The sequence below is a fragment of the Misgurnus anguillicaudatus genome, chromosome 17 (assembly GCF_027580225.2).
Source record: "Misgurnus anguillicaudatus chromosome 17, ASM2758022v2, whole genome shotgun sequence".
In the NCBI taxonomy this organism is placed as follows: domain Eukaryota; kingdom Metazoa; phylum Chordata; class Actinopteri; order Cypriniformes; family Cobitidae; genus Misgurnus; species Misgurnus anguillicaudatus.
The window spans coordinates 23,394,466-23,420,918 of record NC_073353.2 but is presented as its reverse complement, the minus strand read 5'-3'; the positions used below and the strand labels follow the sequence as shown (position 1 = coordinate 23,420,918).

The following is a 26,453-nucleotide window of genomic DNA, read 5'->3' as shown; positions in this document are numbered from 1 at the left end:
GTTTTATGTAATTCTTTTAAAAGTTTCTGTACTTTATGTACATTTTTGCTCCTCTTTGCAAGAGTTGGTTTCAGTTTAAATAGTTATTTTTACAACATTATTGGGTTTTTTTCTCACACGTTATTTTATAACACGTCTACTGTGACTTGATGCATCTTTATAAGATTTTCATAATCCCCCATCTCTTTCATCATTTGATTTGGCTTTTGCACACACACATCTCATTGACAGTCTCATATCGTATATCAGCTCTGCTCACAAACATTTGATTTCATCCTACTCTCACTATGTATTTAATGAGCTCGATTCAAAACCTGTTACATAACTCACATTTCTCTCTCCCTTTCTTTTTTTTCTTTTTTGATAGCCAATACTTTGCTTTATACTGTATCATACAAGTTTAATTATTAGAGTGCACTGATCAGTTTCTTTGCTGCGTTTGTTTCTTTGATGATGAAGTGCACATCTCACGTATGGTAATCTACAGAATCTCTTCTGACATTTTTAATTACTCACCGTCTCTCCGTGTCTCTGACTTTTTCAGCTCCTGAAAGATTTTCCAGATGAACTGCGGGCCGACATTGCCATGCACCTGAATAAAGAGCTCCTGCAGCTGCCTCTGTTCGAGTCGGCTAGTCGCGGCTGTCTGCGCTCTCTATCGCTTATCATCAAAACCTCTTTCTGCGCTCCAGGAGAGTTCCTTATCCGCCAGGGTGATGCTCTTCAGGCCATTTATTTTGTCTGCTCGGGCTCAATGGAAGTACTCAAGGACAACACTGTACTGGCTATACTGGGTGAGTTACATAACAGTGATCTTTTATATGGGAACAAAATATTATATATGAAGTTTGTCATTTTGGGGACAGTGATGTCACCGGACAGAATTGCAAAAACCTGGCGCCAATGGGGTTTGCAACAGATTGCATTTCTATTTGGTGCCACTAATTGTGCATGAATTATACACTTTTGGGTGATTTTTTGCACATATAAGATTAAGGTCTGAACGGACTATAACCATTATTTTTAGAGGATTTAAAAAATATTTCCTTTAGAATTATTTACATTTTTTTAGATGATCATTATCAAAAAATATCATTACCGCAACATGATATTACAATAAATATATGCATGTACAGACTCATGTTCGGTAATGAGAACTAAAAAGTTGTCTATGTACTATGACAAACAAAATTTCAACTTTTATCTGGAGAGAAAAAATAAGAAATGCTTACCTGGTAGCCATCTTGAGTGTCACAGTTAATTATGTCTCTTCCAACAATTTTATTTTTGAAAATGTTAGTTCCTTGAGGGCTTAAACAATGATTGAAAATTGTTGCGGAGGATGAGAAAATTGGTCTTGGACACATTTATATTCCTTATTATTGTCTCTACATTTACCAATGATCACCAAATACCACATGTTTCTTTACTGTAAATGTTTATAGTATAACATGCACTGAAGCTTTTGATTTTTTATTTATAAATATTTCCATGTCAAAGAACCCAAATCCAGTCATGGACACATTGCGGTAATGAAAATGTTCCCCTTAAATGTGGAAAAAACGACAAAATTGGTTTGTATGATGTCATTTGAAATCATGTGCAAAATAGTACATGAAAAGATGTTTGTAACTGTATGCTGCTTATTTTGATAGCATTTACTTTTTATCAAAATGTTTCATGACACCTCATAAGTCTAATTTCGCGAGAATCACCCTTTTATCTTAATTAGGATAATAAGACATAACCTGATTAAAGGTAAACGGGGTCTGTAAATAAGGCTATTTGATGTTATTAACTGGGATTAACAGGTGAAAGAAATTGCATTATCTCTTTAATCTTAAACTATGCTCATTTGTTAAGATATAAATATTGCAAATATATGCCAGGCATACTGACTTATTCATAAACCACTATATTGTAATTTCACAGCAATTTAAAAGCCCATTTTAAATTCCTCCTACTTGTCACTAATCAGTTTGCTTCCTATGTGAGTTTAAGACAATAAATTTAAGGCCCACACGTTCACCATATATTAATATCATTGTATTTTAAATGAAAAAAGATTGCTCTTTTATAGCATCGTCTCACACAGACAGTAGTTTCACTTTGCTCAACAAATTTAATCCACCCACTACCTTTATTTATTTTTCTTTCGAGGTAGGATTCCCATGTAATTTTCAAGTCCATTGAACAGTAACTATCCCCTCCTCCATTTTCTCTCCTTTTCACTCGCTCTTTTAAACACGCATATCGGCTCATTGGATTTGTTTTCTTATTAATTGTCTTCCTTTATTGTGCATATTAATTGCATATATTATCTTTGAGATAATGCTTTTGATGATAGGGCTACCACGGGTTTCTCTTATGCGCATGCCAATACATTTTCTGATATGTTGAAACATGCCAGCAATTTACAGTAGTTACAACATAGGCAGCAGTCAAATGAAATTGAATCTGATACATATAGTAATTTTCCAGCAGCTGTTTGGATAGCGATTGTTTTCTGGTCAAATCTTTGGAAATGTGTCTATATCACTCCATGCACTGTATTAGAAAAGGCATCTTTTATGCTATTGTATTGGTTAATAAGCTGGGCACGCAGCCCTGATGAGAAACCCAGCTGAATGGATTCATAAAGATTCATGATTGTTTGCCCTATGGGCTTTTGAATGAGACAGTTAACCTTTAGGTTTCTCTGAGGGGTCTATGTAAGAAATCAACAAGTATTTGCTCAATAACAAATAACAATCAAAAAATAACTTGAATCACGTGGTCTTGTGGTGTCTGCTAGCTAAACAATCTGATAAAACACCCAATCTGTTGGTTTGGCAGAAATGCATAGTGGCTGGTCTGCTATTCTTGTGAATATTGCTCAAGGTAGGCTTGTTTTTGAAAGTCTGTACAGTATGAATGCAGTACACATCTTTATACAAAATAGATATGTGTATTAAATACGTGCAACCATTATTGGTTCCAGCCTCCAGCTTGACATTTATAAAAATAGCATGAAGAGCTCAGATGCAAAGGCCACTAAACGCCACCTCCATCAAAAATTAGATAATGATACTGACCGAATGCTCTCGACACACATATATGTTAATTAAATACATTCACTTCAAATGTGCTTAATCCCAGCCTTGCTTCATTCATGAATACAGCTTTATTATGAAAATCTGCTTAACGTCACATCGACTTTCTGCACTTGTGCACGAAAGATGATTTTGACAACATGAAAAACGACTGTGAATCACATTCAAACTTGTGTCCCCTGTGAGTACTTGGACCTGATTACACCACCTATATGGCATTAACATTCAGTTTCATCATCATTTGCAATGTTTCTAGTACAACTGTTAACTATGTCCAAATTGTTTTTCTTTTCTTTTTTCAAGAAGTGAAAGTTTTTGGCTGTCAAATTTGTTCAATTATGGAATTACATGTCATGAACATGAAGGAGATTTTATGCACATTTATGGCAACTGTCATTAAGTGTTATTCGTTTAGTTGTGTCATTTTTAATGCGGGGATGAGGCTGTTTGAGATGTCTTTGTTGGGACAACTTGACATTAATCAATACATCATAACTTGTCACGACAACTTGACATTACCAACACAACATAACTGACCACTTTTTACCAGTGGTACAAATAAAATTTGTCATTAAAATTTGTCATTAAAATAAGTGTTAATACTCTGTTCATTAGTTTTATAACAGCGTCATGAATATTTTTCAGTTTATAATGTTTTTTTAAGTTTCCTCATGTGTTTAAGAAATAAAATCAATCATCCAATAATAATCATAATACTAAAATAATTAAAATTGAGAAAATTATATTGTATTGCATTTGGAGACCGATTCACCTAAAATTAAATTAAAACAGTACAATAATGAGTTAAGCCATTCAGCGTTGGGGCCATATTGCGGCAAAAACAGTTATTTACAATAAATGAATTAAATATATTGTTTTTTCTCTTTTCTTCTATGTCAGAAAATTTCAGAACCCTTTGTTGTCAGTTTTTATGTATTGTGCACATAAAGTTTAGTATAATTTTTTGATTATACTTAAGTCTCTTACATTTTATATTAACACTTAATTTGTACCACTGTAGTTCAGGTCAAGAAAAATATGCAAGATGCTGTTATAAAACTATTTGACAGAGTATTAACACTTAATGACATTTAAATGACAGTTTATTGTATTGTTAACCCATATACAGTAGCTATAGGTAGTTTCTTAAGTTTGATAATTATTTTGCTATGTCATGTTTATGACAGATTTATTACGAGTTATGAAATATTGGTTTATGTCAAGTTTTCATAAAAGACATCTCAAACAATGTCATCTTTGCATTAAAAATGACATAATTGAACAAATGACATTTAATGACAGTTGTCATAAACCTGCATAAAATATCCTTTATGACACATGTCATGTCATGATTATAAAGGTGTCATGTCAGTCTAATGCACACCCCTTAAAGTAAAGTGTTCCCACACTGAATTATACAATGTAGTGCTATTGGTTAGTAACCTTATTTAGGGTTTAATTAAACAGAATTAATGATAAATTATAAAAAATGTCATAAAACTGAGAAATAAATTTCAACCTTTCAAGGTTAAAATCAACATTCCAATTACAATAAAAATCATTAGATATAAATTTAGTTATGAAAGTAGACCACAGATGATACAGACACAAATGCCTCTGATTGCACTAATGGCTTTTAAACTTAATTTACATACAGTAGGACGTTTCAATGTCATACAGCTCTAATCAATTTGCTTTACAAATCAATGGATAAAAACCGAATAATAGCAGACAAATATAATACTAGAAAAACTGAATTCATATTAACATAAATGGAATCCAATTAAAATGACACCAATTATAAAGCCTCAGTCATAATCAGTCACAGCAGATGCTGTTTGAGGGTCATTTAAAACAGTGCCTTACCTTTCTGCCTTATCCGAAAATATTTTCATAACACAAAAGCTCACCAAAAAACTCTGCTAGGAATCATCTAGACCAATGGTCTCCAACATGGTGCCTGCGGGCACTAGGTTGCCCGCCAAAGCACATTCTATTAATAGGCAATTTTAATATTTATTTATTACATATTTTTTATATTAGCTTGGCTTCTTTTATATATGTTAATATTTAAAAAAAAAAAAAAAACATATCAATAAGTAAAAAATAAACTAAAGTAAAACAATAAAAGTTTTGAGTAGGCTATATAAAAAAATTGCCCTCCAGATTGTTTTATCCAAGGTTGGAGACCCCTAAACTAGACGCAGACAGTTTTGCGAAGTGTACACCGCTTCAATAAGAAATTTGGAATGTGAAAGCATTAACAAATAAAGGTGCATATACACTCACCTAAAGGATTATTAGAAACACCATACTAATACTGTGTTTGACCCCCTTTCGTTTTCAGAACTGCCTTAATTCTTCGTGGCATTGATTCAAAAAGGTGCTGAAAGCATTCTTTAGACATGTTGGTCCATATTGATAGGATAGCATCTTGCAGTTTATGGAGATTTGTGAGATGCACATCCAGGGCACGAAGCTCCCGTTCCACCACATCCCAAAGATGCTCTATTGGGTTGAGATCTGGTGACTGTGGGGGCCATTTTAGTACAGTGAACTCATTGTCATGTTCAAGAAACCAGTTTGAAATGATTCGAGTTTTGTGACATGGTGCGTTATCCTGCTGGAAGTAGCCATCAGATGATGGGTACATGGTGGTCATAAAGAGATGGACATGGTCAGAAGCAATGTTCAGGTAGGCCGTGGCATTTAAACGATGCCCAATTGGCACTAAGGGTCTTAAGTGTGCCAAGAAAACATCCCCCACACCATTACACCACCACCACCAGCCTGCACAGTGGTAACAAGGCATGATGGATCCATGTTCTCATTCTGTTTACGCCAAATTCTGACTCTACCATCTGAATGTCTCAACAGAATTCGAGACTCATCAGACCAGGCAACATTTTTTCAGTCTTTAACTGTCCAATTTTGGTGAGCTCGTGCAAATTGTACCCTCTTTTTCCTATTTGAGATGAGTGGTAGCCAGTGGGGTCTTCTGCTGTTGTAGCCCATCCACCTCAAGGTTGTGCATGTTGTGGCTTCACAAATGCTTTGCTGCATACCTCGGTTGTAACAAGTGGTTATTTCAGTCAAAGTTGCTCTTATATCAGCTTGAATCAGTCGGCCCATCATCCTCTGACCTCTAGCATCAACAAGGCATTTTCGCCCACAGGACTGCCGCATATTGCATGTTTTCCCCTTTTTACACCATTCTTTGTAAACCCTAGAAATGGTTGTGCGTGAAAATTCCAGTAACTGAGCAGATTGTGAAATACTCAGACCGGCCCGTCTGGCACCAACAACCATGCCACGCTCAAAATGGCTTAAATCACCTTTCTTTCCCATTCTGACATTCAGTTTGGAGTTCAGGAGATTGTCTTGACCAGGACCACACCCCTAAATGCATTGAAGCAAATGCCATGTGATTGGTTGATTATATAATTGCATTTGTGAGAAATTAAACAGGTGTTCCTAAAAATCTTTTAGGTGAAAGTATAGTGTTGTTAGTTCTGTCATTTAAAAAAAATTATGTTTACTCAGAAAGAAATTCTGTCTTTATTTCAACCCCATGATTTTCACTCTGAAACAGATTTTTTTTTCTTCTAATGAACAGAACTATCATTTACGGTAAACAACTCCTTGACGTGTCATATTTATTATGGCTCACATTTTATCCAGTTAATGAGTGCTACACAATGTTCCTGAAAGACATTTTTAAATTCTGTCATGTTCTGAGTGACATCAGTTTTGCAAAACAGGAGATAAACATGTCACAATGTTTGTAATTGTTACACTATCACTCATAGCTTAATGGCCCACACAGACAGGAAAAGGGACTTCCTTCATTTCTTCTGGAGAAAATAATGAAAAAATCATTTTCGGTTTCCGACGTATTATTACTTCTGTGTTGTCTCAGAGATTAACTATATTGCCTTTGAGGGTTTTATGGCGGTAGATTATCATGAAAACATCTCTTTTGTTTTAAAACTTCATTCCATTTCTGTGTGTGTCATCTGGAATAGCCTTCTTCTAAAGCCTTTTCTCTTAGTAAAGTGGATGGCAGCAGCTGTGACCATAGATGGATTATAAAAGTGTTTTTACTTCATTTTAAAATAGACCAGCTGTAGCCCAACAGGTATCTGGATTTCACCTTCATGCCCAAAAACAATGACACAAGTACCAAGAGCTAAGGGTATATCATAGTCATCTTTTAAAATTGAAATTGAGTTTGTCACCATGTTCACAGGTTCTCAATAACCTACAAGCTCTACACATTTTTGTACATTTGGGTTCATCAACTTGTTACATAAAATTGTACATGGATAATACAAACTACACTCGTCATACTTATGTAGTATATACAAATACAAAACAACATACATCTGACCTAATATGCTTCTTTGTGTTACACTTATCAGTCAAAAATAAACAATTTGTCATATCTAACCTGCTCTTGTACAGTGGCTACAGTTAATGTGGATATAAAGCCTCGCAAAAGGTCACAGTAAACGATGAGCCTGTGCTCTCACCAAGCTAAAGGTTCTTGTGTGTGCGTCTGTGTGTCTCTTTATCTCCAAACACCCGGACCCCATTGCTCTGATCAAATCAAATGTTGATGTGCCGCTAGGTCACATCCACCTCTCACACACTTAATAATTGATGGTTAATACATTATTAAAATGCTTAGACTATTAATACAGGCTGACACATGAAGGCAAGACCCATAGATCTTTACACAGACACACACACACAAAATAATGGTGCGAGGGAATGAATTAAGGAAAGGGAACAGGAACATAAAGTCAAGGGTAATGAACACAATGATACAGACTGAAAATAAAGACACACATCCAAGATTCTTGTTTCCAGAAAGTGTGCTTTTTATCTAAAGGAAAGTTTTTCTAAAACTTTTTCTGTTTTTACGCCAAATTCTAAGACATTATAATACACCAGGGTTCCCCAAATCTTGCCCTGGAGGGCCGGGAGCACTACAGAGTTTAGGTCCAACCCTAATCAAACTTACCCACTTGTGATTTTCTTGTGATCATGAAGACCTTGATTAGCTTGCTCAGATGTGTTTGATTAGGGTTGGAGCTAAACTTTGCAGTGCTCCGGCCCTCCAGGGTAAGATTTGGGGAACCCTGCTGTACACTTTCGCCTTACACTATGCACTACCATGTAGTGTATACATTTTAAAACACTCCAAAAAATGCTGGGTTATTTTCATTGGGTTTAAAAGGGACGAGGCCAGCCCATTGGGTTGTGATTTAACCCATGCTGGGTTGTTTTAACCCATTGTTGGGTCAAATATATTCATTTTCTGGGTTAATTTCAAACCAGCTGCTGGGCTAGTCCCTTTTTGACCCAATGGTGGGCTGAAAATAACTCAGCATTTTTTAGAGTGAAAGATAGTATCATAGCTCAAACATTTTAACCAACCGGGGATATGAAGAGTCACCTCAGTAACTTTTATACTGTAGAGTAACTGTCTCCACAGGTGAACTTTTCTCACACCCGTCCTTTCTCATGAAACAGGATGAACTGCACTCAAAATTTTTCAACACTGCATTGAGTCAAAAAGGGACGAACCCAACCTGGGGTGCGTTTCCCGAAACAACGACGTAACTCGCTGCTGAACCACCATAGTACGATGCATAGTTTGAGAAACTAATTAGCTTGTCACGACTGTTTCCCGAAAACATAGTAACTTTGTTGCATATTCAAAAACATAGTTGATGATGTCACGTGGCAGGTGGAGTACTAATTAATCTGTTCAAATCGATTTAATGTCAGATTACTGCTGTAAATAACGTACAGTACAGGCCAAAGGTTTGGACACACTTGACTAAAATGTTAACTATGATTTAAAAAATCTTTTAATCTGAAGGTGTATGGTTAAATGCATGAAATTACGTTTGTAGAAAAAAACTATACCTGTGTGCCAAACAGATTAATTTCTGTCATTAGAAAACAACATTTTTTATTTTAAAATATAATTTTTTTAAATAGATGACTTCCACTGAATATTAAAGAAAAATCTGTCAATAAGAGCCCAGATTAAATGTGATATCCTTCAATATTCTTTAAAATTTAGTCTAAAATAAAACTTCAAGAAGCTTCTTGATAAAATGACATGAGTACGGTTTTGCAATTTCTAGTCAAAGGGTGATTGCACTTCAGATGATAAAATATAACAGAATTTTTATTTATTTTGGATGCTTTCAGTCACCAACAGAATTCCCACAGTTGCATTTGTGTTATGCCATAGTTTGAACGAGTTTATTATTATTCTGTTATGTGGAAAATATATAAATAATGAACGAGTAAGTGTGTCCAAACTTTTGGCCTGTACTGTATATTGCACCAGACGACTGATTTTGTTATTGTGATTTAGTTATCTGTTTTTTTTAATATATTTAATTCATGTGCAAGTTCCCTCTTACGTCACTTCTCCCAGGGATTCCCCAGGGTCTTAAAGCTGGTAGGGTGTGACCATGTGCAGTTTTCAAATGCAGCGCTTTAATTCTGTTACAAACTTAAAGACGTAAAATAACATTTGTATATATTTAGAATGATGGATATAGAATGCACTACGTGTTTTTTGCTTATTTTGCTCAAAAAGTCTACATATTATAATAACAAGGAATTATGCTTCTAACCACAGGTCTGTCGTTCAAACCACACAAGTTTGCGATGCAGCTTGCGAATGTTAGTTTGAACTAGGGTGTTGGGAAACACCAAATGGTTGAACTTTGTCAGTAATGACGAAACTTATGACAGTAGTTGGATAACGATGCTTTTGGGAAACGCACCCCTGTTCTTTTAACAAAATGTTGGGTCCAATATATTTATTTTCTGGGTTAATTTAACCCAGTGGCTTGGTTTGTCCCTTTTCGATGCAACGTTGGGTTGTGTATAGTCTCGCGTAGCCAGACCTTCAATACTGAAGGTCTGGTGTTTTTCGCTGCTTTTTCTGGACAAAGCCCGCCCACGAGCTGTTTGACCGACATGTCAAACAACCAATCACAGTTTGTTTCATCTAGCGTCACGTTTCGGACTCCCCACAATAACGAGCCGGCTGGCAACAAGTCAGTTATTGAAATAACCAGCCGCAACCAAATAGTATCTAAATAGACAACATTACTCACCATAGGACAACATTGAGCACTTCATCAACAGCCACACCAATGAGACGCTCCCGTTAAACGTCTGTTTGAAGCATATCTCTCCACTTTTTAACACATACAAGCAATTCAGGAGAACCAAACTTTTAAACTCCACTAACTGCCTTAAAGAAAACTCTTGGACGTCTTTTAGAGAGTTGATGCCGCGAACTATGCATATTTTTGAGAATCCAATGTTTAGCTGATCATGATAACTGCTCATTATTATCCACGTGAACATGACTGATTATCTTACTCAATGGAACGTCAGAGCTTTGTTTTCCAGGGACTGAAACTAATCGCGACACTCGCGTCTCCTGGAAAGCCGTTTTTTCCAACCAATCAAAGACGACTTTAACATTCTCACAGGGTTTCCAGAAAAGTGTACGAAAAACATCAGACGTTCAGCCAACAGTTTGTGGGCGTGACGTCTGAGGCTGAGACTAGGTTGTGTATGACCATTGTGTACAGCGCTCCACACTTCCGGATTCTTGTGCATTTCTTCTTGTTGGAATTTTCGATGTAAACACACCACTACTGTTGCCTTACAGCAAGAAGGACCCTGGTTCGAGGTCAGATGGCCTTTCTGTGTGAAGTTTGCATGTTCCTCCTGAGTCAGTGTTGGTTTACTCAAGCAGGTTAGGTAAATTGGACTTCAAATGTGTATTGAATAACTTGTGTATCGATTAACCAGTTCTTGCCAGGAGTATAGATGCTGGAATGGAATTAAGAATAAAAAATACAAACAAATAATTCTTTCCAGAGAAAGAAATCCAATAATGCATTACTAGGAGCTCAATCAAGAAAAATGCTTTAAAAAATCAGTTCAGTCCAATTAATTTTTTTGTTTTACTCAATACCTGTGTGTGCTTAGTGTTATTCAAAATAAAATAAATAAATAAATAAAATGTGTAATTAGCTAAGCAACATGCTGATGTTCAGAAACTGATTATGAATTTAATAATTCATTATAAATCATTAAGGGAACACTTTACAATCAGGTTGTATTTGTTAACAGTATTAAATGCATTAACTAACATGAAGAAACAATTAATGATATAGTTTTTCAGCAATTCTTGTTAACGTTAGTTAATGCCAATACAGTTATTCATTTTAGTTCAGGGTGCATTAATTAATGTTAACAGTTATAATACTTAATTTTATAAAAATATTAGTAAATTCTGAAATTAACATGAAGAAAGATTAATAAATGCTGTAGAAGTATTTTCAGTTCACGTTAACTAATACATCAACTAATTGTCAACAAATACAACCTTATTGTAAAGTGTTACCATGATTTATTATGAATTTTAAAGGGACACTCCACCTTTGAAAATATGCTAATTTTCCAGCTCCCCCAGAGCTAAACATTTGATTCCCACCGTTTTGGAATCCATTCAACTGATCTCCGAGTCTGGCGCCAGCACCACTAGCATAGCTTAGCACAATCCATTGAATCTGACTAGACCACTAGCATCGCACATAAACAATAACTGAAGAGTTTCGATATTTTTCCTATTAAAAACTTGACCCTTCTGTAGTTACATTGTGTACTAAGACGGACGGAAAATTAAAAGTTGTGATTTTCTAGGCAGATATGGTAAGGAACTATATGCTCATTCTTTATTATTTAGGCAAAAATGGTTCTTCAATGACAAAGAGTGTAGTACACACGGAAAGAATGTAAAAGGTTTCGGAACAGAACAAACATGTACCAGACAGAGAACCTGACCAAACTACCAAAATCTACAAAGGAGTGATTGGATGAATGCAAACACATTTAGGCACACACGACTGTTACCTGCCTTCCCCTGCACATCCACCCACTGTCAGTAAGAAACTGTTTGGTTGGGTGTTTGGGGGATTAGCTTGTGATGTTGAAAACACACACCTGCACACACGCTAAGTAATGGCACTTTCCTGCTGCGTTATTGATCTGACAGCTTGACCCGAATGTCCACAGGGGGCTCCTGAAAATGAAGAGAGAGAGAAAATGAAAGCATGAGGCAGATAAACACACAGACAGAAGGGAAAACAGAGAGACGCGAATAGAGAATGACTGATACAAAATGAAAGCATGAAATGAAAGCGAATGATTAGTCAAGACAGATGCAATAAACACTTTGAATAAATGCACAAATCAATGCACACGCAGTCACACAGACGTCTCCGAGCTGCTGTTGAAGTGGAAGTGATTATCTTAATTAAAGTTTTAATATGAAATGGCTTCCTCCACCTAGACACATGTCAGTAGTGGTATAAAACCTCACAATAAGATTACATGTGTTATAGCACCAGAGCTACTGAGGAGAATAAAAGAGCGAGTAATAGAGGGAGGAGATAAAGATGAGGGGAGGGGGAGAGAAACAGGGGTAAGGTAAAAAATGAAAAGAAGTTAGAAAGGCAAAATGATAAGATTTCGATACTAATGTTGAATTTCATATGAGACCGAATTTGATCACATATTAGATGACTCAAACACAACAGCAGTGTGAAAAGCAATGTTGTCTAGCCATTCAACAACATAGACCATCAACATGCATACTCAGATGAAGATGAATGCCAAACAGTCATCTGGCGATCACTTATGAATGCTCCAGCGATATTATTATCACTTAACTGTCCAACAAATGTTAGAAACCCTGTATGCTTTTTGTTAAGAACCCTCAAAAACAATTGGATACTGGTGATATGAGACTTTTTTGTATTATATATGATGGTTAAAAACAATTTTTATTTTGTGTGAATACACAGCTGTAAGTGGCAATCAATAAAGATAAATTTTAGCGCAAACCTTGAACCCTTGAGGAGAGCACACTGCAAAAAATGACTTTCTTAATTAGTATTTTTGTCTTGTTTTCAATAGAAATATCTAAAAATTCTTAAATTAAGATGTTTTTTCTTGATGAGCAAAATGACCCAAGTAAATAAGTCTAGTTTTAAGACAAATAATATACAATTTAAAACAAGCAAAACTATCTGCCAATGGGGTGAGAAAAAAAATTGTGAAATAAGATTTCTTTTTTCTTAAACACTTAATTCAAGTAAAATTTTCTCAAACCATTGGCAGAGATTTTTTTGCTTGTTTTAAGCATAAATTCACTTAAATTGTATATTTTTTGTCTCAAAAACTAGTATTATTTTCTTAGGTCATTTTGCTCATCAAGAAAAAGCATCTTGATTTAAGAATTTTTAAATATTTCTACTGAAAACAAGACAAAAATACTAAGTAAGAAAGTCATTTTTTGCAGTGCAAAACAAAGCTTTCAGAGCAAAGTGTAAAATATGTAAGATAAGATTTCTAAAATGTCTAAAAAAAAAGATTTCCACTGACTGTGATCTGCTATTTTATTTGGACAGGATGTTTCTCTTGTTACCAGAAAATGCACATGCTGAAAGCCCATACACACAGAAACACCATCACTCATTCTGCACATGCAAAATTACCCCACCTGCCTACTTGATGATGGATGCACATATGGCCCACCAACTATCTCTCTCCATCCTCGCTTTCTTTCTCCCAGTGCTGCTGAACTCATTTGACTCCAGGGCGTGCCAACAAGTGTGATTTCCCAGAATGCACTGCTCTGACATAAACTCACTTAAGAATTTGTGGCTGCTTTCAGTCCCTTTGCACCAAACCTGAGCATATTTTTAGCTCTTTATTCTGCCTTGAGTGTTAAAATTTGAATCTTTTTGAACCCAAAACAGAAAGTGTGTATAAGAGTGTAAAAAAATGATTGACATCGTCTTTTTTGTTGTTTGTGTTTTTTGTTCGCTTGGGTAAACTCATTTATGCAAAGGACTTGCATGCAGCTTTGAATGAGTACAGCATGTGACAACAACTGTATTTAAGATCAATTAGAATATTTAAATGTACCTGTGACAGCTGCAAAATATTTGAGAGTGTTAAAGGTGCATTGTGTAACTTTTAGTAGGATCTCTTGACAGAAATGCAATATAATATGCACAACTATATTATCAGTGGTGTATAAAAACCTTACATAATGAACTGTATTGTTTTTAATTACCTTAGAATGAGCCGTTTTTATCTATATACACCGCGGGTCCACTTACATGGAGCTCACCATCATGTTTCTACATTAGCCATTATAGGGCAAACTGTTCTACAGAGTGCATTTAATCCGTTGTCTCAGAAGATGTCGTGTTTGTCCTGTGGCAGCTACCATATGTTTTAAATTGAGGGGTGAACTGTTGGTTTCAATTTTTGAAAACTCTGCTAGGTTGAGGTTTTTAAGAAACGGTGGTTGCAGTATTGTCGTGTAGACAGTAGGTATGTAACGGTATCAAAAAATCACGGTACGGCCGTATTTTGGTATGATGCCCGCGGTACGCTACTTATTAAAACATTTACAGGAAGGAAAAAACTAATGAAGAATATTAGCATTTTTCAAGTTGACTATTATTCTTATTTAATCGTATATTGTTGTAACGCGCTTATGACTTGCGAATGTAATACTCAGTTAACTTAAATACACCAGGCGTGTAATGACGGATGCAGCCTGCATATGCGACCTAAGGAGGCTGCCTTCTAATTTAGAAACGCCATACACACTCTTCTCATTCACGGATTTACTCAAATTTTGTCCTTTCTCGTTTCTTATCACAGCGAATGCAAACTTTTTCCACACATCAGATTTAAAATTCTCGCTTGCTTCCCCATTGTCGCTCCACTTGTAGAGAGGCATCAGAGTGGCACGCATGGGATAATGGGAATTGTAGTCCCAGCGTCCCTCCACTCGCTTCACTTGGCCGGAAAAAAACTACACATGTTGCCCGGAAGACCTAACGTTTTACCGAATTATGTGACCACGGTGGTACCGGGAAAATTTAATTCCGCAATACCACGAAATGTATAATACCGTTACATCCCTAGTAGACAGTAAAACCGGGGTTTTTTGCCTTGCGACGTCACTTATGTTAGGCTTTTGAATGGCCAAGGTAGCTTAACGATTTGGGTTATATCGCCGCCTGCTGGTGTGGCATGCTCTTGACAGCGCTTGATAGCGTATTTTTGCTTTTTCATGAGAACAGAGATTTCTTTAAAACCGGTCATGTGTGGACGGGATTTGTTTGAGGAAAAACTCAGGTTATAAAAATATCCATGTCCGTGTGGAATTAGGCCTAAATAAAATCACATGCTTCATGTAACACTCAGAAACATAAATGTGTTCATTAGTTTAACAAAAATTAAATAACAAATGAACAAACTTTAACCTCTATGTGGTTTTCTCATACAGGAAAGGGGGACCTGATTGGATCGGACTCTCTGACGAAAGAGCAGGTGATAAAGACCAACGCAAATGTGAAAGCGCTGACATACTGCGACCTGCAGTACATCAGCCTGAAGGGGTTACGAGAGGTCCTGCGCCTCTATCCTGAATACGCCCAGAAATTTGTCAGCGAGATTCAGCACGACCTCACCTACAACCTGCTTGAGGGCAGCGGCGCTGATGTAAGTGACACTTGCGCATAAAGTACATGTGGTGGTTTAAGGGCAAAGCGTGATAATCCTGTGTATATTATGTGCATATTTTATCATATGAATACACTGCCTTGTTTGGGGGTTAGCGATATGGTATGTTTTGATCAGACTTTGGACCATATATAACATCTGCATCATACAGTACATACAGATAATCAATACACTGTTAAAAAAATGGTCAAAATATGTACACTAGCTGTCACTGGGGCAGTACTCTTAAAAATGTCCTATTGCTATTATAGGTACATTGGTTATCAATGTGTACCTTTTAGGTACTAATATGTCTCTTTGAGGCACTAATAAACTCTCCTTGATACCAATATATACCTCTGAGGTACTAAAGTGAGTTTTTAGGTGCAAAGGGTACTGTCCCAGTGACAGTCTCAATACTAGATGCCGCTAAAAATCTACACACTGGTCCTTTAAATTAAACATTATATACTATATGACCAGTGACACAATATTATTACAGTAGGAGTCATAAAGTAGGTACGCTTTTCATTTAATTTGTTTAAGAAAGATTGGATGAGAAAGATTTAACTGAAGACTTGACAAATCTAAGCACACCTTGGGTGCATCCCAATTTAGGGTCTGGATCCTTTAAAGGCTGCTGACTTTGAAGGCAAGGCTCGATATTTGAAGGCGGCAGCCTCTAAAGGCCACAAAGCGAACTGAAATGAGATGGATTAGCCTACGGGGGAAGTTGCGTCACTTGCACCTTTCAGACTTTTAAAAATAAATATGTAGGTAGATATTTTTTACATTTTACAGTGTTCCCACAAGTCCTTCAAATCCTTGAAAGTTTGTGAATGTGGGGGAAATAATTTAAGGCCCTGGGAAGTTTTTGAAAATATACATACATAGAAACAGGTCATTGAAAGTGCTTGAATCTATTTTATGTAAAAAGTTTTTGGAAAAAAATCCATATTATTTCCTGTGTAGTGAAGGATAATATCATAAAAATCTAGACTTTTTCTGTTCGTTTTAAATGTTTATATCTTCTGTATGCGAATGTTGATTCACACCAAAATGCTATTTTGCATAGTTGTGTTTGACACATGAAAACATCTCGAGTTACGTATGTAACTGTTGTTCCCTGAGAAGAAAACGAGGCGCTACGTCTCCCTTGCCATACTTCCTGCGTCCCTGTAACACCGTCTTTGGCAATATTTCAGATAGCGATATACTTCCTGGCTCCCGCGTCACCCTGTCTTTGTCGTTAAGCCTCACCGTTGGTTAAATTTGATATACACATTCAGACACACTTACCGCTGGAAGCGTCCCCAAAGTGTCACCGCAGCAGTGATGCAGCGCAAGTTCCCTCAAAAGGGAACTGTAACAATCTATCTTTAAAGGTAACACAACCTTGCTCTCACTTGAAATGTGTCCCCACATTTAGTCCTTGAATTGGAGGGTATTGGACCTGGAAAGTCATTAAAAGGTATTTGAATTTGAAGTTTACTAAGGTGTAGGAACCCTGATTTTATTTTGGAAAATATAACACATTGATGCAGATTAAACTATCCAACAGCATGTAAAATTCCCCAACCTTAGAAATATACAAAAGCAAAACGCGTCATGACAATATTTGGGATAGCCAAGGCTGTGAAGGATACATATATAGTTCCTTGGTTTCAGGGGGAAAAGGACACATTTGGAGGCTTTTATGTGAAGGAGCCTTCGAATTCGGACAGCCATGTCACGGCCCGGTGATGTAATTTGTCCTTCAAATACGGCCTTGGAAGCTCGCAGCACCTGAATTGGGATGCACCAGACAAGACATTGCTGAGATCTCAAATCTCATTATGTGAGAGAAATTATTGTGCACTGTAAAAATGCTGGGTTGATTGAAAAATAGATAAACCCAACCGTTGGGTTAAATTTAACCTTGTAAATGTAAATGCATATTTGACCCAACCATGGGTCAAAACAACCCAGTGTAGTCTTTTTCAGGAGACAGATCTGAAAAGCAGGAGATTTAAGCAATATTCTCAATTTTTATATTTTTTAGTAAGAGAAGATCAGAATCTCATTTGAAAATTTGGGTTCTTAGGATACATACTATACCCCCAACTGATAGAAAATATAGCACTAAAACCCCACTACAAGACGCATCAGCACTGACCAAATGAAAAATAAACGGGTAAAAGAAAAAATATAAGCCCAGATTTACATAGTGAATGCATGCAGAGATGAGTTAATAAATAAATGTATAAGTTATGACTGACACTCTGAAGTTATTGAGTAACGCTGCAATGGCCACACCCGCATCAACATCCACCAGAATACAAAATTAATCCTCTATCTGCAGCTTTTTTTCCGAGCCTGTGGCCTTTTCCTGACATAGATAAAGTCATGTTCAGACTGCACATGTATGCTTGCTCACGAGTCCTCTCTATCATTCACACACATGTATTGTGCACACAAGCTCGGTCAGCCTTGAGTGTAACTTGCAAGGACAGGAATAGCAGCAGGCTGCGGTTCAGAATGTGTACGGATGCTAAGAATAGCACAGAGGGAAGGCGGGGACTCCACGCTGACTGGGTCCCCCGCGCCTCCAGCTAAGATTGGATCCCGACGGATAAAAATAGCGCTGAAGCGAGGGGCGGGTGGAGAGAAAGAGAGTGGTGCCTCCTTTTCTCCTCTCGTTTCTCCTGCAGTGTTAGATCTGCAAGGTGTCACATGCGGCTTTCGCTCAAGCCGGAGAACAGAAAGAGACGGCGAGAGAAAGAGAGGGGGAGGTGTGTGGAGGAAATCATAAAATAGGATGCGGAAATAAGATGTTGATTACAGGCAGTTGGTGGGGTGGCGGGTACATGATGTGGTGAAATATGCTATTAGTGATGGCATAAACCTCCCTATTAGTGTGACATTCTAAAAAAAAATAAAGGTTTACCGAAACCTCCTGATGCACAAAAGGTTAATAATAGTGCAAACTTACAAATGTAAGAAAGTAATTTGATTAAAGGGGGGACAAAGAAATTATTTTATGGCATTGCTAAAAAGAAATCTTGGTAGCACTTTATTTTACAGTACGTGTACTTACCTTGTACATATATGGTAAATAAGTTGTACTTAGCGACAAATGTGTGGTACTTACTTTTAGGTATCTACATAGTAATTAACTGGTATCATTACTGTACTTACCAGGTACATACTTGGTAGTTATTATGTAACTCTAGATAAGTACTGGGTAATAACAGATACATACTTATAATAAGTACTGGGTAATAACAGATACATACTTATAGTGTAGGTATACTGTAACTAATGAGAAACATTACTGTACTAACAAATAAATGTACAATATAAGTATTTAGTATTTACAGGCAAGTTACAGTATACCTACACTATAAGTATGTATCTGTTATTACCCAGTACTTATTATAAGTATGTATCTGTTATTACCCAGTACTTATTATAAGTATGTATCTGTTATTACCCAGTACTTATCTAGAGTTACATAATAACTACCAAGTATGTACCACTGGTAAGTACAGTAATGATACCAGTTAATTACCATGTAGATACCTAAAAGAAAGTACCACACATTTGTCGGTAAGTACAACTTATTTACCATATATGTACAAGGTAAGTACAAATACTGTAAAATAAAGTGCTACCGAAATCTTTTATTGTGCACCCGTACTAAACTTCGGAAACTGAAATGAATTACCTAAAATTGGCTTGCAGAGGAGATGTGTGCAATTTTCACATGACAGATAATAAAATAGGTGAAAAAATTACAGACTTACACAGAAAGAGGGATCGCTTTCATATCTTGTCCTATCTAAAGACCAAAGCATCATTGAGACGTAGAAACCGCATAGCAACAGGCTTAAAACAACTAGAACACCCCGCAATCTCATAGCAAACACACAAAAATGTAAATCACCTTAACAACCACATAGCAAAGCCCTGGGAACCACTTACAGCATCCTAGCATAGTGACAATGTTTGCATGGGCGTGCACACACGTGATCAGCATGATCGCACATTTTACCACAGCAACCCCAAAATGCAAGGAGAATACAAATGAACACAGCAGATGAAAGACGTGGGATCATTACTTGTGTGTGTGTGTGCGTGTGTGTGTGTTGTAGTATGGTTTTGGAAGGAAAATGTAATATATTTCTCCGTGTTCATGGCTGTGATTGAGTGAATTTGGTGACTCCGGGGACGTGGTACATGTTTGAATAAACAGTCTCTCTCTCTTTCTCTCTCTCTCTCTAAAGAAAAAAAGTGAAAACTTCTTTAGCAACACAGATTGAAGCATCTTGTACACAAGCTGTGCCACTGGGGTCTGTGTTACTAAAATTAGACGGAGATGGCTAAAAATAAATTCTGCTTTAGGTTGGGTGTGGGACTGCAGACGGTGCGTGGGGGTGGAGATCATCAGATGAAGGGGAAAAGAAAAACGAGGCAGAGAAGGGGAGGGGGGTTGCAGGGAAAAGATGGAGCGATTTCAGTCAAAGCGAATCGGAAAGAACAAATGGAGGAGTGAGAAGAAAGGAAGATGAGTGCAAGCAGCTTCATTTGGGTTGCATCAGTGATCAGTGTTGTTATTGTACAGCAGCACTTTGCATGTATGCAAGAGAAAGCTGAACTGTTGACACCTCACAGCGATGGATAGTGATTGACACGGTCTTTTATGCTTTTTGACAAAATAAACAAAAATAAACAACGCTGCCCCTCATTTCTTCCTTCGTGCCGGAGGATGAAACAGCTTGAAGTCACCCTTATTGTGACATTCCAGGAACATGCAGTACAGGGAGTTTATCAGCGAGGAAATCGAAATCGCTTTGAGTTTTATACAAAGATAAACGTTTTGTGGTAAATCAATTGTGGTTTCTTAACTTAATCTGTAAAATATGTAGAGAGCTTGGTTGAAGATTGAGAAATGGATGAGAGAGACATCGAGAGGGGAAGAGAGAGAGAGATAGCAAAAACAAATCTGCAGGCTGTGTTAGTATGCCACACACAGGTTGCAATTTTTTCCTACCAATTTTAAATGAAAATTAGATGGCACAAGGCTGAAATTATCTTCGATGAAAACTTTGAAATGCCGTCTGTATGTAAAATTTGAAATAAAAAGGCTGCATTTCAAGCACTATAATAAAGTGTTATCATCACACAAGCTGTAACTATACCTTGTGTCTCATGTCAACAAATTTCAGTCGGTTAAATTCATCTGTATTGTACAAACATTATAAAATCTGCTTTCCCTCTCTCAGCTGGACTGGGAAAGCAACGGCGGACTAGTCAAGAAACTACCTGTCATCCGCGAGGATGAGGAGACTGATGAAGAACAGCACTCGGTTTCAAGAGCACCACGTTCTCCACTGCGACTGACCAGGGCTCTCAGCTCACCCCTGCGATCACCTCTGCTCCCCCCACGGCCCGTCCGTCTTTCATCGGACCACACGAGACCTGCCACCCTTCAAATCCCCGTGGTCAGTTTCAGCAGCGCCCCTCCAGAACTCAGCCCCAGGTACTAAACACAACTTGCATAAAATCAGCTTTTATAACCATTCTGGCTATTCATTTTACAAAGAAATAATTATTTGAGTTGAAGGGTTGTTATAATATGGACTGGGACATTGGGCCGTGCTAAGACATCGTCTTACCTCAATGAGCTATAGCCCCCTGGTGGCTTTCATGAGAACTACGCTGATTCATAATTTAGGAGAAGTATCCAGCTACCATGACAACCAGTTTGGCCAGAATCATTGCTTGCTCCAATGATCGACTGTTCAATTTCACACTAAGAAATCAGAGCTTAGCTAAAGCCGCAATTTAGTGTGCACAAAGTGAAGGAATCCATTTCAGCTTTGTGTTTGTACAGTGAGATTTCTATTGGGCATAACATTTTAGATGTGATGTGTACGTTTTAGCCATTTAACCGCACAAATGTGTAAATTGCAAAATCGATTTATCAACTGTACATTAACAATAGCATGCATTTTCGGATGTCTCTGTAGGTTTGTGGATGGGATTGAGACAGAAAGCAATTTAAGCTCAACACAAAGGTTCGAGTTTGGTCCAAGCCTACCTCAGAGTGGCCCTTCGTCCCCTTCTCCAGGTACAAACATATTCACATCTACAAATGGGAGGTAATATGTAAAGATATAAAGGTTTTATTTTTTTGACAGAATGTTCTTTATGTAGAAAACAGTAAATGACTATAGCTGGGGTTTTTAATCTGCAGTAACACATTTTTTATTGGTCTTTCCAAAAGTTTGCTGCTTCTGGCCAAGATCTGCCCACTCAAGACATTTACGGATGGAACATGAGAATGCACATATAGCAAAACAAAGCTAAATATCTCTTAGGGATTTTTGACATAATGAGTGCCTAAAACAAAATTTTATCAAAGAATTCTTAAGATTGGGACACACCTAAGGATTTGCTAAAACATTCTAGGACTGGACACAACATACTTAATACTCATTCACATTAGCAGTGACTAGCGGTAGCAGAGCAACACAATCTCATTCAATGGAAGCTTGGCGACACGAGCGACTTTCTGTGTTTTTGAAGGTTTGATTGTGTTTACAGTGCGCAATATAACGTGTTCATGTTTCACGTGTAAAAAAACGCTGTATTTTTCACACAATTTACTTATCTGTATAGCGCTGCTTTCGCTGTTCTCAAAACGGCGTGATGTCTTCTTTGTTCTATGAAGTCCATCCTTCAGAAATACATAACGAGTTCTGATTGTGTAGTTTAGTATGTTGTGATTCGATAGCAGCTTAGCTTGCCATTAGCTTAGCTGGCGACTGATGTATTCCTGTGGGCGGAGTTTAGTCAAAAAAACTGTTCTAGTGACGTCTTTAAAAGCAGGAAGTAGAGGGCTTTGAAAGGCGAATTCTGTTAAAGACAAGATATCGCCTGGCAGTGACCTTTGAGCTTTATCATTTTACAGGTAGGCTATTATTTATGCTATTATAGAAACATTACACACTAACTAGGGTTTAAAAAATGGGATCAGTGACTAGCAGTAGCCAAGCAACGCAATATCATTGATTTCAATGGAAGCTTGGCGACACAAGCGACAGTGACCGTTAGCGACCGGATGGGGTGTGTCCAGTCGCGCGACAAAGTTTAACTTTATGCAAATGATGAGCGACTTTCTGGAGCGACTAGCAATGAGAGCAAAGCACTGGAGTTCACGTCATCCATCTTTCGGCAGTTACTGGAGTGGACGTTACTCATTTGTTTATGACAACCAGATTTCGAAACACCTCCTAATGACCTTTTTGCGGCTTTAAGGATTGATTCTTGTAACGGTTAAAGGCGGGGTGCATGACACTTTGGAAAAGAGAGTCGGGCCGAGTACCAAAACACACTTGTAGCCAATCAGCAGTAGGGGGGATGTATACTAACCGGTATCGTTGCCTGGGTTGCGTATGTGTGCGGCGGGTCTATCAAAAGAAGGACCGGGTTTCTTTAGGTGATTTCAAATGTCAACATTGGCTTTCAGAGATCATGCACCCCGCCTTTAACAAAGATTGAACACAATAGGAAAAGACTGGTCATGATCAGTAGATATGACCAAATTATAAATTCATAATCTGTGCGAAAATCCTTAGATGTGTCCCCAGCTTTAGTCCTTCTTCAGAAGTGTCCGATGATGCCACCCGAATCATGGTGCTGCCTGCAACGTAAAGCCAGCCAATCAAACTGGACTTTTATATTTAGGAAAAAGTCTTATAGGGGTTATGAACTGAATTATTTTATTAGTTTGTACTGTTCTCCATGGTCCACTTATAGCGTTAGAAAAGTCTTTACGTCATAAATTTGTATGTAAGTCTCTGTGTTTTGTGTGTGATTGTGTGCAGTGAACCAGGAGCAGCTGGAAAACAAACAGAGCATCACCAAACTGAGTGAAGAGGTGAGAAAATCAACACAAAAAACATTGTAATGGCGCTTTCACACAGGACACGGTGTACGCTGCACTATAAAACCCATACATTTCAATGGCCAGGACAGTTTGTTGTTGCATCGACCAAAGCACAAGCGTAGCACAGCCGAGTGCAACTTGCGCTCACGCCGCAGTCAAAGTTCGAAATAGTTTAACTTTTGCGCTGTGCTTTGTGATGACTACTCGCACGGCATATAGAAACGGGGCATCCAAGCAAGCGCAAAAAGCAAAATGGACGAAAAGCTTGTAACTTACTGTGTGTGTCGGAGTTTCTGGAGCTGTATAATACAAGTTTACGCTCCTATAGAGACGTCAGAAGAAAAGCTGTTTCATGGAAACACATCAACTCAAGTTGACATCTCAGGTGTTTGTTTAAGACAGGTAGCTTGTTGTAGGGTGGCAGCATAGGTTACGTGAAATGGAGATGGGCAACAGCAGCGTCAGTATTCCTTTTCCACTACTTAACCCAAATAAAAATACCTTAGTAATTTATAGTAATCCCGCTGAAAGTTTTGAAAACTCCACCTACTTTAGTCTGACCAGCGTAGATCAAATCGCTTGGCTGCACTGAACCCAGCGGCGAGCGCAGCGCACCCCGTGTCCTGTGTGAAAGCCCCATAATACCTTTAGACAGAACTGTTTTACTGATTATAAATGTTGTTTAATCTTTGTTAGGGTCATATATTGACACTATCAAATTCTGTGTCTAAATGTGCATTTATCAAAGCCAGAATGGTTTACAAATATTCTGTTGATCTTATTCACAGATGACAAGTCTCTCCCAGCAAGTGTCTCAGCTGAGTAAAGAGCTACAGGAGATGACACGTCTCCTCCGTCCCCTGCTCGTCATTGGATCTCAACCCCTCCTGACTGCTCTCAATCCAACGATGGCCATGTCTCCCAGCAGTAGCAGCGCTCCACCCATACCCACTCCACAAGTTCCTTCGCCCACAGCTCCACCTTCCTCGCCACTCAGGCCTACTTGCACCATAATGGACAGGGCATATGCTGGTGGCATTGGCTTACCCAGCTGTCTCATACCCACCAGTCCTCCACAGAGACACCAGACACAGGCTCAGTTGTCTCCGAAAGGTTGTTCAAGGGGGCCTTCCTTACCAACGCTCCTCTGTCCAGTGACAGCTCAAACAGAAGGACATGGTCCCTCCACCCAAACTTACACCCAGGACCAGACGTCACAAACCCCTCCCACTTTTTCTTTCTCAATTTCATCTTTTCGTTCTCAGTCTACTTCCTGTTCTCCATGCCAGGGCCCTCACCTTTCCCGACCTGCCAGTCACAGCAGAGGTCTGCTACCTCCACCCCTCCCACAGGATAACACACCTCCAGCACCCTCTCATTGCTCGGCACCTCCCTCTACCAGTAACTCCCCCGGCGACCACAGGTTGGGGTTCGTCCCCTTTCCCTCCTCCTCTGCTCCTTCGATGCGGTCGTGCACTCCTCCCTCTTGCCCGCACACCTCACCGCCTTGCAACTTAGACTCCCTTCCAGAAACAAGGGTCTCTGTTGGCACCTCGTGGCCCCAGCAGAGCCCAAGGCCAGGACCTCCTCAGTTAGAGATTGAGATGCAAGAGTGGGCACCGGGAGGGAGGTCATCCACAGAGCACATCACCTTCATTGATGAAGAGGGACCACCACTGTGAACGATAGAGAGAGAGACTGAGATGACTAGTTGACTTGTAATAGCAAATAAGGACGGTTGAACGGAGAACTGGGCCGAATGCAATGACCCCGACACGAGATAACAGACAAAACCAATTGCTGTTTCTTCAGGATGCCACTTGTAATTGGACAGATTGGGGCTCTGTTCAAAGCCATAGTGAGCTGCCTACCAAGACAATATGCTGATAAGGCTCCTGATGCCAAGTAGTAGGCAGCAAAATTATCTTTAGATCTTGTTTAGATCAGCATCGCATGCATGCATCACGGTTAAGGCCATCTCACGGCAAAGCTCATTTCGGTTCAAAGTCTACCTCAAATGGTAGACAGCAGAAAGTGAAGCGGCTCACTAGGATTTGAAACAGAGCGGCTGTATCACTTGGGAGCACCTCTGTACCTAATCACCAGCCTGAAACCTCCCTTTGAGCACAACTTCCCCAAAATCCTCTTCTAATAGCATTACAGGGCATTCACAGGCAATCTGGTCAGCAACCGGACATTCCAAACTGTGAGGATCCCGCTGGCTGCGCTCATACAAAATCTTGCTATGAGGATTTTATATAAGAAAAGTTGGCTGATTACCATGCATGGCTGTGCATTTCATACACCAGAATAAAGAAATGGTCAGGGGCAGTTTGTTATTTTTTGTAGAGGTTCTGTTTTGCAAAAACAATGTTTTTATTCTATAAATTATTTATCTTTGAAAACTAATTGATATTTAAATTCCCAGATGCGGTAAATGAATGAAGCAGTCACACCACATTATCTGAATCACCCTTTGCTTGATTTGTTTCCTCCAGTAGCTAAAAATTACATATTTAGTCCAAATGAGGATGGCAAGGGCCTTGGGAAATATTTGCGGAATTACGTCATTTAGCCAATTTAGAGATTTTCTTCATTATATTCACAAGGTTCAGAGCAGTGCTTCTCAACTTAACAGCACTGCACATTTTGTATGTTGAATTAGGTGTGTTAAAATTGCTGTGTTGCATATCTCTTTTAATCCGCTTGTTAACTCTGACGTCATGCAGCGCTTCTGGGTCCAACCGATCTCAAGGGAAATAACAAAAAATCATGCACTCGTACAC

The 26,453-nt window shown here is 38.2% G+C and overlaps 1 protein-coding gene across 3 annotated transcripts in view; it reads left to right on the top strand.

Moving 5' to 3' along the window:
* kcnh3 (potassium voltage-gated channel, subfamily H (eag-related), member 3) overlaps positions 1–26,453 on the top strand; it is a 147,359-nt gene extending 120,906 nt beyond the window's left edge. For all 3 annotated transcript variants that reach the window (XM_055216307.2, XM_055216305.2, XM_055216306.2), the window contains 6 exons: positions 545–794; positions 15,520–15,734; positions 20,999–21,255; positions 21,746–21,846; positions 23,606–23,658; positions 24,456–26,453. In XM_055216307.2, coding sequence (XP_055072282.2) covers positions 545–794; positions 15,520–15,734; positions 20,999–21,255; positions 21,746–21,846; positions 23,606–23,658; positions 24,456–25,349 — 1,770 coding nt within the window. In that variant the 3' untranslated portion in view covers positions 25,350–26,453. The remainder of the gene's footprint in view (positions 1–544; positions 795–15,519; positions 15,735–20,998; positions 21,256–21,745; positions 21,847–23,605; positions 23,659–24,455) is intronic.